Below are 13,089 nucleotides of genomic sequence, written 5' to 3' on the forward strand. Positions count from 1 at the left end.
ATCATCCCTTTCACATGAAAACTCAAACGGCCTTCTTTTGTCTGTACAGCCGCGGCAAAAAAAAAAAAAAAAAAAAAAGGATTCTCCAGATATTGAGTTTCCTTGTCATTCCACCCCTATGCGATTAAGTGGAGTGAGTGAGGCGGCAGTGACCTTGAGGAGGGTCTGGCTGCACCTCACCACACAGCCAAAACCTCAGTGCACAGCCAGTGCTCACGGCGAGAGGGTGGTTGCACGTCTCTCACGATAGGGCCGACTTTCACTTAACCCGTAACTTTGGCGCCCTGTATTTTCGTTCAAGCTGAACATGGAGGAAAAGGCCCGTGCTCTCGCCCTATTAAGCCAGGGCATGTCTATTTATCGCGTGGTCGCTAAACTAGATGTGACCCCAACCGCCATTTACCGGGTCTGTGACGCTGCCTCAGCCTTGCCTCCAGGCGTGACCCCTCCCAGGAAGAAGGGCTCCGGAACACCACGCAAGACTTCCCCAAGCACAGACATGATTTAAAAGTGAGAAGTAATGTCTAACCTGTCTTTTGCTGCCACTACACTCAAATCAAAGCACCCTGAGCTGCTCAAGAACGTCTCCATTAGGACCATATGCCACCGCCTGCAGAAGGACCTTGGACTACTCGCCCCAGCACACAGGTCAAAAGTGAACCCAGAAATTCTTCAAAGACGAACGTATTGATGTGCTTGAATGGCCAGGTAATTCTCCAGATCTGAACCCAACTGAGAATGCCTGGAATTATATGAAAGACAAGGTTGCGCAAACTAAACCAAGCAACATTCATGAACTAAAAGAGGCACTGAAAAAGTTGTGGGCGAACATGGACGTGTCCTACTTTGCAAAACTGTCTGAATCCATGCCAGAAAGACTTAAATTGGTGATAAAAAATAACGGGAACATGACAAAGTACTAAGTGTAATGATCTAACAACAATAAAATACCAAGAAGTGCTCATAATGTGTGTTTTTTACCGCATTATGTGAATATATTGATGTTTTTTGCCACGGTTGTATTTCCTCCTGGTTACGACTTAACCCTTTCCTTGCGCGCGGTGCGGACGCGACTATCCCCTCAGGCACAGTCGGGGAGCCCAATGGGGGGTCTCTTTTAACCTCTGTATCTCAAAAACTATTCATCACAGCTAAAAACCAAAAACACCATTGGAAAGAGGAGGTCCAGATCTATAGGAGTCGGTTATGTATGCCTCTCTTGCAAATGTACATGCACGTTCAGGGAGTGTTGAATGTTAACACTTACATCGGTGCATGCGAGATGATCAGCCATATTGAGGGAACTGCGGACATCTTTTCTTCAGATTCTGGCAAGGGAGTATTGCCAACTGCAATATTTACAACTATTTGGTCAAAGAATCAGTTAGGTGATAGGTGAAGCTATGCAAAAATGCTGCTATATTGGGCAAGAACATCCACCAGTTACTCGTCCGTACATTTGCCGCGCTGGGCTGATATGATTTTCCACCAAATTTAGTGAAGAATCCACTCAATTGGCAATCCTTTGTTGTGAGAATTAGTGTTGGAATACTCTCATACGCGGGAGATTTGAGTGCGGGTAGAGGTCGCAGCGAGCGTTTAGCGCCACCAGCAAATACGCCTAACGCCTGCTGCAAGCGTTTAGCAATGAAAGGGTTAAATGCTTTCAAAAGGGGAGTATCAAGGTAGGCTTATTTATTTTATCTTTGTCTTGTCCTTGAGGTGCCTCCTGTAGTGTTAACCCTCTCGCACACCATAAGTTTCCAATAAATTTCTGTTCCACTCACCATGCATTTCTCAGGCCCGACCGGCCTTTTTTTGCTGCCGCGATACTCTACATTCCCGGACGTATTTTACCCTCACGGATATATCGTACCTCAATAAATTTGGTATCAATGGCTTCATAAAGACTTGTACTAGAACTTGCACAAATAAAAATAGGTGAAAATATATATACAGGTAACTCTCGATTTATGCGAGTATTGCGTCCTTGAAGAGGTCGCGTAAATCAAAAACAATGTAAATCAAACAAGAGGTAGGTTTCTGTCGAAAAATAAATATTCACTTCATTTAGTGGAGAGAGAGAGAGAGAGAGGATATCCATATCACCGAGATATCCACTCAGGCACTCAGTCTCAGCCTCACTCGTGTGAGGAAGAAATGAGGGACACCATGAGTGACTGGCTAGTATTGGTACTGGTACCGAGCAGTCTGGTACCAGTACCTGCCCACCCCTATTGTTGAGTAGCGTGGCAGCGTGGGTACTGTATTGTTGTTCAAGTGGCGCGCGGGAAGAACTGAGCTCAGCTGTGTGGCCGCAGCGCCATGTGAATCCAGTTGCGTGAGACATATGGTGGCCATAAGTGGAAAAAACGTGTAAATTAAACATTTATTTGGATTTTGGACCCTGCGTTATTTTAAAAACGCGTAAACCAAACTCGCGTAAATCGAGAGTTACCTGTATAAACAATACAAACTTTTTTCAAGTCTCCGTATAGAGTATTGTAGACAATAAATCCTAAGTACCAACTCTAACCTCACTGGCTAGCTCGAAATTTTGTGGGCCAACTTTTTTAGCCGAATATATGTTTTGAAGTGGAATTTAGTGAGGATTCTTATGGTATCCTCAAAATCCTCATACGCCTATTAGTTCCCGAGTTACACCGAGAAAACTGTATTTTTTTCCTCTCCTGTCAGAGTAGGTTAACGACTAAAAAACGCTCCATGCTCCTCATCTACGCTCCTTAGAAAGGTTGCCATATGTTACTATTAAGAAACTTATTCCAACAAATGACGCTCCCAAATTTGACGCACTTTCACCTAAAACTTAATTTTTAATCTTTTAAAACTTTTATAACGCGTTTCGTGTCATCGTGTGCCAAGACCTTTTACCCTTGATGACGCGAAATTTGTCATCATGCGCGAGAGGGTTAAAAAGAATACTGAATGGGCTGAAAAAGTTGGAAAGTTTCGTTTAGTCGGCGCATCATCTGTGGTCATATGCTGGAGAGAAACAGGAGGGGGAAGGAATTATAAGAGAAGGGAACAGATCCCAGGAGATGGGACACAACCCCCGATTAACCCGGTAGCGGTGGGGATCATGTTTCTGAATGGTCCCTCTAAGCGAGAAAATGAGAAAAAAATCACCCCTCACACAAACCATTTCATATTATATATCAAAGCATTTGTGATCAGATTATGCATCATCTATTTTGGGGGGTTGATATCATGGCACAAATTTGGCCCATTGCTGCTACACGGTAAAGCCACAAATTTGGCCCGTCGCTGCTACCGGGTTAATACCTGGTACTGTACCCATTCACTGCTGGGTGGACAGGGGCGTAGGGTATCGGAAAAGCTGCCCAAATTTTTCCACTCTGCCCGGGAATCGAACCCAGGCTTCTCGGTTGTGAGCCGAGTGTGCTAACCACTGCACCACGAAGCCCCCTGAATGGGCTGGACAAAACATTTTGTAGCATACCTTGTTACTAGTGCATTAACGTATACATGCTTAGTAAGGTATGCTCCAGTTCATTGTGCTGCCTTGGGTGCTGGAAGGACACACAGCATCTCAAATAGGAGGTTGGCAGCTGTCAGTGCTGTGGTGCCTTCAAAGTCATAGGGTGGAGCAACCTGCAATCATATTGGGAAGATTCAGCTAAAAGGTTTCTTGATTTTAAATTCAGCTCCTCTATACACAGTTAACCCTTACTTAAAGGTATAAATTCCACAAAATAAATAAAAACATATCGGATAAAGTTAAGAGCTAATAGGAAAGACTGCATTGGGAAAATGTAAACTGAATAGAATTATTGTTTTCTGAAAATCAAAAAAAAAATTGATAATCTTTTCTTTACATTGCACATAGATGGCATCTCATCATTGGCTTACCACCCACCACAAAACATTAAGCTTCTTTACAAGGCTCCACATGTGAGCAACACATTTGCTGTGAACCTGTCCTACAGTAACAAACCTTAAAATATACCAGGAGACAGTACGCTTATCATTAGTGCCTTCCTCTCTGCACTGATGGATGCCTATGTATTCCTAACCCATTCCTGTGAATGTGAAAATTGGAAGCTTGAAAATTGTGGCTTGGGAAGTGGGGTGTACATGAGAGCATGAGAAGGGAGGCAATGGCTGGTGGGTCAGTGTGCAGGCACAGCATCCTGGAGGACTTGGGTTCAAGTCCTGCTCAGTACTACAAACTGACAATTTTCAGTCATCACCGAGTGGCCCAAGACTACCCACATTCTGTCTTTAGGATCACCTTTCATCCCAGATTCCAGACTCTCTCTTTCTCTTTTTATAAAGAAAGGAAAAAAATGAGCTTTAAGTAGCAGCATGCACAAAGCAAGATGACACCATTATAAAACACTTATCTGTGCCATAATGGGCTGGGGCCAACTACCAGGCCCCACCAAGAATGTCTACTGGTGCCATAGGCAGAAGATAAAAAAAAAAGAAAAAGAAAACTGGACTGAGAAGGGTTGTTCCTGGTAACCTTTCAGAGCAAATGTTGATACGCAGTTCTGCCTAGATGGGGACGGGGAAATGAAAGTAGCCTGGTTGATTATGTAGCCATGGATGTTTTGGATGCAAAAGTTGAGAAATGGTCACTTGTTCTGACCATTTTGTGGTAGCAATAGTAAAGGTGAGAGAAATAGGAATGGGAAGGAGTGAAATGTGAGGAAAGAACTACTATCTTGGTGAGTTGCTTGACAATGATTACTTGTATATCTATAGAAGGTAAAGGAACACACACACACACACACACACACAGTGGTTCATGGTGACGAGAGAAAGGAGAGAAAAAGTCTAACAGGAAAGGAGGAAGGATGGAAAGTGTCTTATACGAATATCAATGGAATAGTGTCATCGTGGATAGAGTTTAACGACTATTTGAGAGACAGAGAACCTGATATTGTGGGGCTGACAGAAACTAAGTTGTATGACTCAGTTGAGGTGGTGGGGATTGGAGAAGGTGCATACAATAGATGGAGGAGAGACAGAAAGAGAAAACAGGGAGGAGGTGTGATGTTGATGGTAAGGAAAGTTATTAGGGTGGAAGAGGTGATTGAGGGTGAAGGCTTGGCAGAGGTACTGAAAGTGAAAACTGTGGGTGCTGAAGGAAGAAGGAGGCAGTATGTAGTAGGGTATGTGCCACCAAGAACCAATGCATGGAAGGCCCGAGAATATGAACAAATGATACAAGACACAGTGAGTTGCCTGGATGGAATGTTGAGAGAGGGTGAGAGAATAATTTTAATGGGTGATTTTAATTGCAAAGAGGTAGAATGGGAGGATCGGCAGACGCAGGGAACAGAAGCGTCGTGGGGAGGAAGACTCCTGCAACTGGCAATGGAACATGTGCTGACGCAATGGATTAAGGAACATACTAGATTCGGGAAAGAAGGAGAGGCATCAAGATTAGACCTGGTTTTTAACAAGGAACTGGAAGTAATAGAAAATATTAAAATAGATTGCCCAATAGCAAAGAGTGACCATGTGATTGTGGAATTTGAAGTAAAAGAAAAGAGAATGATTGATCGAAAAGAGGATCACAAAATAGGGAGAAGTACTACTCTAAGGCAGACTTTGTTAATATGAGAACTTTTTTGAAAAGGCATATTGGAGTGGGCTGTACAAAGCCAAAAGTACCGATGACAAGTGGGAGGAGTTTTTAAAGCTGTACAAAGAAGCCGAGAATAGATACGTCCCTAAGGTAACCAAAAAGGATGTTGGTAAAAAGGAGTGGTTTAACAAAAGATGCGAGGTGGCTAGAAAAAGAAAGGAGGAAGCCTGGAAGGGATGGAGGAGACGAAGAAGAATCAACGCGTGGAACAATCTCAAACAAGCAAGGAATGAATATACAAAGATTAGAAGAGAAGAAAAATGGAAATATGAAAAAGATATAATCGACAAATGCAAAGACCAACCTAAATTATTTTATAGACATGTGAACGGCAAATTAAAGAATAGAGAAACAATCGATAAACTGAAAATGGATGTAACTACATATGAAGACCCAGCAGAGATGGCAGAAGTGATGAACAACAGCTTTCAAAAAGTTTTCACAAAGGAAGACGAATTCATACAACCACCGGGCCAGGAAAGAGGAAGGGTTATGCAGGAGATACAGTTAACGGTGTAGGAGGTCAAAGAAAGCTTGAACAAGCTGGATGTAAGAAAGGCGACAGGGCCGGATGAAGTATCAGGTGGATCCTGAAAGAATGTAGTGAGCAACTTGCAGAGAAACTGCACTCCATAATAAGTGCCTCCCTGAGTGAAGGAAAGGTACCACAAGATTGGAAGAGAGCAAACATAGTACCAATTTATAAAGGAGGAAAGAGAGAGGACCCATTAAATTACAGACCGGTATCACTCACTAGTGTGGTTGCGAAGATATGTGAGAGGCTAGTTAAAAACAGGTGGTCGGATTTTTTAGAAAGTGAGAGAATTATCTCGGATTGCCAGTTTGGATTCAGGAGAGGGAGATCGTGTGTCACCAACTTATGTTATTACTCAAGGGTGACAGATTTAATACAAGAGAGAGAAGGCTGGGGGGATGGAGTGTACCTGGATTTGAAAAAGGCATTCGATAAAGTACCGCACTGAAGACTAATTTCGAAAATTAAAAATAGGGGTGGAATGGGTGATGGACTGATTAAGTGGCTGGAGGACTTCCTAACTAACAGGGAAATGAGGACAATAATCAAGGACAGGGTTTCCAACTGGTGCCCAGTGAGGAGTGGGGTCCCACAAGGTTCAGTGCTGGTGCCAATAATGTTTGCTGTTTATATAAGTGATATGGTGGAGGGAGTGACCAGCTATGTGAGTTTGTTTGCAGATGATGCAAAGCTATTGAGACGTACGTGTCAATGATGTGAAAGACTGTGAGGCATTGCAGAGGGACCTGCACAAAATATGGGAGTGGAGTGGTACATGGCAGATGGAATTCAATCTTGGGAAATGTAGAAAAATAGAGTTTGGTAGGAGTGGTAGAAGATGTGAATATGATTATAAGATGGGAAGTGAGATAATATGCAGAGGAATGGAAGAAAAAGACTTGGGAGTGACTATCTCAGAGAACATGTCACCCGACAAACACATCAACAGGATAACGGGACAAACTATGAATTTGCTGAAGAACATAAGGACGACATTTGTGTATTTGGACAAAGAGATGATGCAGAAAATAATAGTTACAATGATAAGGCCAAGGTTGGAGTATGCAGCAGTGGTCTGGTCTCCTCACGAAAAGAAGAATATAAGAAAGCTGGAAAGAGTACAGAGAATGGCAACTAAGATGGTACCGGAACTTAGGGATCGGACTTACGAGAGACTCAATAGCATGGGGCTCACAACCCTGGAGATAAGAAGAGGAGACCTGATAGCGGTGTACAGGGTGGTGAGCGGGGTGGAGAATCTGGACAAAGAGGACCTGTGTGTGTGGAGCGAGAGAGACACAAGAGGACATGGAAAGAAGTTGAGGGCGACCACATGTAGGCGAGATGTGAAAAAATTTAGCTTCCCAAACAGAAGCATTGAGCTGTGGAATGGACTGGAGGAGGAGGTGGTTTGTGCAAGAAACATTCATGATTTTAAGGAAAAGTTGGATAAGAGCGGATATGGAGACGGGACAGCGCAAGCGTAGCTCTTTTCCCGTATGTCACAACTAGGTAAATACACACACACACACACACACACACACACACACACACACAGCAGAAACTTCCCATGTTCTATAAAGGAAAAGAGAGAGGGAGGGACGGGTACCTAGGAAGGACGCGTAATGTACGTGTACCTAAATATAATATAAATATAATATAATCGAGTTTAATCAGCCATAGGGGGTACGTAACAGTAGGAGAAGGTAATAAAGGGTACAATAGGCAAAAAAGTTTTGACAGCACTGCTCTAAGGCATGTGCAGTCTTGCTGGCCATTTGTGCAGTCTAAATATTTATGTAAATTTTGTGAATCTTTTTCTCTGATATTGATGTACTCCATCCTGCTCTGGCATATGCTTTAACTTTTTGGGAAGTTCTCATAAGGGGACAGGGCACTAGAGATTTGATAGATAACCTTGTGCACCCTGCACCAGCCCTAAGCCTCAAACTACAACCCCTGTGTTTAGTAGTCAGGTTAAATATTGTGAATTTATATATGGGAAACACTTAGAAAAGTTCTCACGGCACAGCAAAATAAAAATATTGCTACCAACTAACCTTTTTTTTTTTTTAGGGGTGCACATTCACACGTTTCATAAAGGTTGTCCCGATAGAACTTCTTGCCTTAATACATCCTTGTCTAAGAATAAGTCTTGCTAATAAATGGTCTCTGCTCATGTTGATAAAAAGTTTTGCACAACTTCTACAAACTTGCCTCCACAAGGTCGCAGCCAATCAAGTTGAGACCATGACAGCCCCGCACCACCTCCAGCGCCTGGATGGTAGTCAATCCCCCTATCTCAGGGGTTCCTTATGTGGGTACAAAGACATTATACACCATATATCAGTTTTTTTTATAAGAAACCTCATTTTCTGCAAACAGATTTAATGGTAATGAAATGAAAAGCATGGGTTGTGAAATGAAATCTACACAATGTTACAGAGCATTTAAGCTTTTCAATTTGCTGCATTCACTCATCATTTCAGTAATCAGGTTCATAACAAATATAACCACAGAGGTTTCTCCATTACCTTGTACAAAGCAAACCTACCTGTCCCTGGGCAAAACCCTGGGTCAATGGCATCAATGTCAAAAGAGAGGTAAACTGGTCTGTCCCCCATCATGTCCTTCACTTCCTCCATGAGGGGCGCCAGTGAACGGTGCCAACACTCCTCTGCTGGCACCACACGAAACCCCTGACATGAAGTAAGTCAGTCTGTGCACCAAGAATGTGAAGCAGAATAACGAAGTCCCATTTACTATGAGTAGCCTATAGGGATGAATAGGATATGGCCCATATAGTATTGCTGTCGTATTACAAGGAAACTATTAATTTTTGGAGAGGGATATACTCCATCTGGAGTACCCCTCTGCTTAGTTACTCTTTTCAAATACTAAAAAATAAAAATAGTAGCCTCCTTACCTGACTGATTTGCCAAGCATTGCCATCTTGGGCATGACCGGTGCCCCTTAATCCAATCTGAATGGTGGCGTGAGGGTCAATGAGTTGCTCCTCCACTGCCCGCCTGAACGGGGTGCCATGAGTGATCTTTGCTCCCAGCATGGTGTCAGACACATCAGTGTGGGCATCCACATGGACCAGACCCACTGGACCATGACGAGCCTGAGATTGATTGATTGAGGTAATTGCCATCATGGCGCTGCACGGGCCTGCGATAGCGCCCCAAACTGTGCATGCTAGGCTTCAGTTACAAATGGGAATCATTGCACAATAACTTCACAGGTCACATTCTATTATAGGAGAAATATATCTATGAAAACCTGGTACAAAATACGAAGTGCCATTGGCTCACCTTGATGGCCTGTAGGATGGGATACGTTATGGTGTGGTCGCCGCCCATCGTCAGGGGGATGCATCCATCCTTCACCAGTTCCAAGAATCTCTGCCTTATGTGTTCACACGCTTCAGGTAGACTGAAATGCATGTCCATAACATTTTAAGGCAAAACGAAACTAAAGAAGAATCCCTGCGCAAAGGCTTCGAAAAGAGTGACAAACAGTTTTTATTGATATGTCTCTGATGGAACAATGCCTACCTATAGGATCATTACTTGTCATTATGCGATTTTTTTTCTCGGTACCAAAATTTTTCATATACCTCGGATTAAGCACAAAGACATTTCTTCAAATTGAAAGTAAATGTCATTCCACTTCATATCATAGGTCTTAAGAGTGCAAAGGAATTGAAAGACATGCATGACTCACTTATACATGTTGAAGCTCACGTCCCCAACATCGGCCACGTTGAGCTGACTAAACGGGTCTGCCCCTTTTGAGTTGAACGGGCGAAGCAGTACCGACTCGCACCGTATCTGCCTGGGACCCATGCGCGTGCCGCTGCGGTTCGAAGTACCTGTGTCCAGCGGCACGCCCACGAAGCACACATCAAGGCCTATTAGGGGACGAAAACAGCGAAAGTCATATCCCGTTCCTGAGGCTTCGGTACGTCAGGCTCGAAGTGCCATTTCATGACTGGTTGTTTCGAATATCATAGGAATTTTAATTACATGTTTTGTGAACATACAACGATGTTAAAATATAGCTATTGTAAATAATAAATATGGAACAAGTGCCCCGCCTGCGTCCCATCCCTCGCCGACTGTATAGACTTGCATAATAATTATTTAATAATTAATGACGGAACAGGCCCATGGAGCAAGAGGGACTCCGGTCACTAATTTCACTTGTTTATCAAGAGCTGCCTGACCTTTCCGTCCATTCAGATTGAAAAATTCTGCAGAGTGGTAGTTGGCTGTAATAAATAAATGGAGGGGACTGCCAATACTCGAAGCATATGAGAAAGTGATTTACTCGGCAATATGTTTATCCCATCAACCTACCCGGAATAGGAACCCAGGCCTTCGAGACACGCGGTTAACAGTTAACACTCGCGTCCAGGCACCGGCTAACCCATTTACGCAAGATCTTTCAAGTCATTATTTGTGTCTCTGGCCACCACCGTCAGAGACACTCACATGATGAAGTACCCTAGTGTGTGATCAACCAACCCTCGGGGAATACAACGCTTTACGTACCTTGTGTGTCGCTCTGTACGGGAAGCCGCATGAAGGAAGCGATGCCCCCGGGGCGTGGCATTTGATTGGATGTGAGGGGCTTGTTGAGGCGGCGCGTGGAGCAAGTGCGGGAAGGGCATGATGGAGTATGGGAGGGACGGGAAAGGAGGGCGGGATGGAGTCTCAGTGGCGGACGCAAGAGTCCTTTCAGCATCCTCATGATGTCACTGTGGGAGTAAAATATTTTTATGAACACACACACACACACACACACACACACACACACACACACACACACACACACACACACACATTAATAGGCTTTACCGTTGGGTTCGAAGTGAATGGTTTTAACCAGTGTTCTCAACGTATACAGGATCAGATAATATGAAAGTCCGATAAAGAGAGTGACCAATTCTCGAAAGGAAATTGAGAAATGCCCATAGAGGGATATAGCGATCGATGCTCGTATCACTGTGCTGAAGAAAAAAATCCAAATGGTCGGCGCCTATGTAGGAGAGGACGCGCAGTAGACAATTAAATTGCACTCAGTTTAGGACCTTGTAATTTTTTTTTTTTTGTGGGGAAAGCTTCAGGTGAGTGATGTGGAAAGTACAAATAAAAATCTTGAAAAAAAGTTCTAATGTTTCCTTACCTAAGGTACTATCCAAATGGATAGTTCCACATGAATATGAAAATTATGTGGAGCTCATGAAACAAACAAGACCCAACCTGGTGGTGCATCCAATAAAATAGGAATACTCTCTCCTCGATGACGTTTCACTATCTCGTGTTTCGACTTGAACCATGCAACACGTAAGGCGTTTTTCGGCACAACAGCAGCCAACAGCTGGTGGTCAGCAATCATTCCTACATTAGGTTAGTTAACTTTCCAGGTTTACTTTCATCTAGAGCTATAGGCTATAATATTGTCTTGATCCTTGACCTTACTTACTAGCCCCCATAAAACTTGGTAATAGGCCTACACCGCTCCAGTTTATATCTTTCACTTTTTTTTTGGGGGGGGGGTATCTCGTTGGGGATATACCTCAAGGGAGGAAGGCGCTGCATGCCGCGCAACCACCCAGACGGCTGGTAGAGAGATGCCCAATCCTTCAAGTGGAGGCCCAAAATCAGCACTTGTTTATCAAGGGCTGCTTGGTCGCCCTGACCTTTCCGTCCATTCAGATGGAAAAGTTCTGCTGAGTAGTACTTGGCTGTAATAAATATTTGTTTTCAAGGTTTTTACATTTAACCATTTATTGACCTACCTCTCGGCAGCCTGGCAGCCACGTGTATTAGGCGTTTTTCACTGCTCCGTCCTCACAAACATGCTGTTTAGTGAGCTATGAAGGCGTCTAAGGGCAGAGTGGCCCCGCGGCACCCACTATAGGAGATAGTTTATTGTTACTGGCTTGAAGAATCAGGTTTATTTTGGGCGGTATATATCAATGTGTTTTGATACACTGGTCATTTAGCATTCTAGCCGTAAACTAGGCTCCTCGTGTAGTATCAACAAACTTTCCGTGAGCAAAGGACACCATTGCTGATAATCTTGATCTAGATACGGTGATGGCTGTCGATGGCCCTACGAACAGTAATGTGTTGCATCCAAAGACGACTTTCACAGGGTAAGGGCTTTAAAGGGCTTTCACACATGCACGATCTTGAACGCGACAGCTGCCCGACTGCCATTCATGCAGCATTCAAGTTCATATTCGTAGCACATCGTCTAGTTATCGTTGGGGAAATTCGTGCACAACAAATGCTACCCGATGACTCGGCAAGGAGCACGAAAAATAAGCGCTGCGCTTACTTTTCGTGCAGCCCTCGGCGTGGCCGGTGACCTTATCAAAGACCGGGCAGGAGTGCTGCAAGCATCGTGCAGCACTCGCAGTGATCGTCCAGCTATGTTGCAGCATTCGTGCAGCTTTCGTGATAGGTCGGGCAGCACTCGTGCAGTGATCGGGCACGAAATTCAAATTTTGACCGTTACAACAGCTGCCAGACAGCTGCTCGACAGCTGCACGATAGCTGCCAGGCGAATCGTTCACCTGACTGAATGCAGGACTATGGCTAAACGAGTGCTGCCCGATACGGCATGAGCGTGCGAGTGGTTTGGCAATTTTGCAGCCCGTCGGCTACAAAAACCGCCACCACGCTCGCTTCCCCTCGAAGTCCTACAACCCTACTTGATGTCTTGAGTCTCCCTGTTGCCCTGCCTACCACCCTGCACTCCTGACGCCCCCGTGTGCTACCCTGACCTGACGGCCCTAACAAGAGCCAGACACAGATGCTGGAGGAGCACAATGAGCTCACGGACGAGAGACCCGAGACCCAAGACTCATGGGATGAGCTGACACTTGTGGCGGGCATCT

General features: G+C 44.3%; 1 protein-coding gene across 2 annotated transcripts in view; it reads right to left on the reverse strand.

Annotated features, from left to right (window-relative positions):
- LOC126994231 (guanidinobutyrase-like) overlaps positions 1 to 13,089 on the reverse strand; it is a 28,168-nt gene that overhangs the window by 2,874 nt on the left and 12,205 nt on the right. For both annotated transcript variants that reach the window (XM_050853610.1, XM_050853540.1), the window contains exons 2-8: positions 10,733 to 10,938; positions 9,903 to 10,089; positions 9,491 to 9,611; positions 9,100 to 9,300; positions 8,728 to 8,872; positions 8,391 to 8,485; positions 3,482 to 3,633 (exon numbers count right to left, since the gene is read on the reverse strand). In XM_050853610.1, coding sequence (XP_050709567.1) covers positions 3,532 to 3,633; positions 8,391 to 8,485; positions 8,728 to 8,872; positions 9,100 to 9,300; positions 9,491 to 9,611; positions 9,903 to 10,089; positions 10,733 to 10,931 — 1,050 coding nt within the window. In that variant the 5' untranslated portion in view covers positions 10,932 to 10,938 and the 3' untranslated portion in view covers positions 3,482 to 3,531. The remainder of the gene's footprint in view (positions 1 to 3,481; positions 3,634 to 8,390; positions 8,486 to 8,727; positions 8,873 to 9,099; positions 9,301 to 9,490; positions 9,612 to 9,902; positions 10,090 to 10,732; positions 10,939 to 13,089) is intronic.

Source organism: Eriocheir sinensis, chromosome 1 (assembly GCF_024679095.1).
Source record: "Eriocheir sinensis breed Jianghai 21 chromosome 1, ASM2467909v1, whole genome shotgun sequence".
NCBI classification, from domain to species: domain Eukaryota; kingdom Metazoa; phylum Arthropoda; class Malacostraca; order Decapoda; family Varunidae; genus Eriocheir; species Eriocheir sinensis.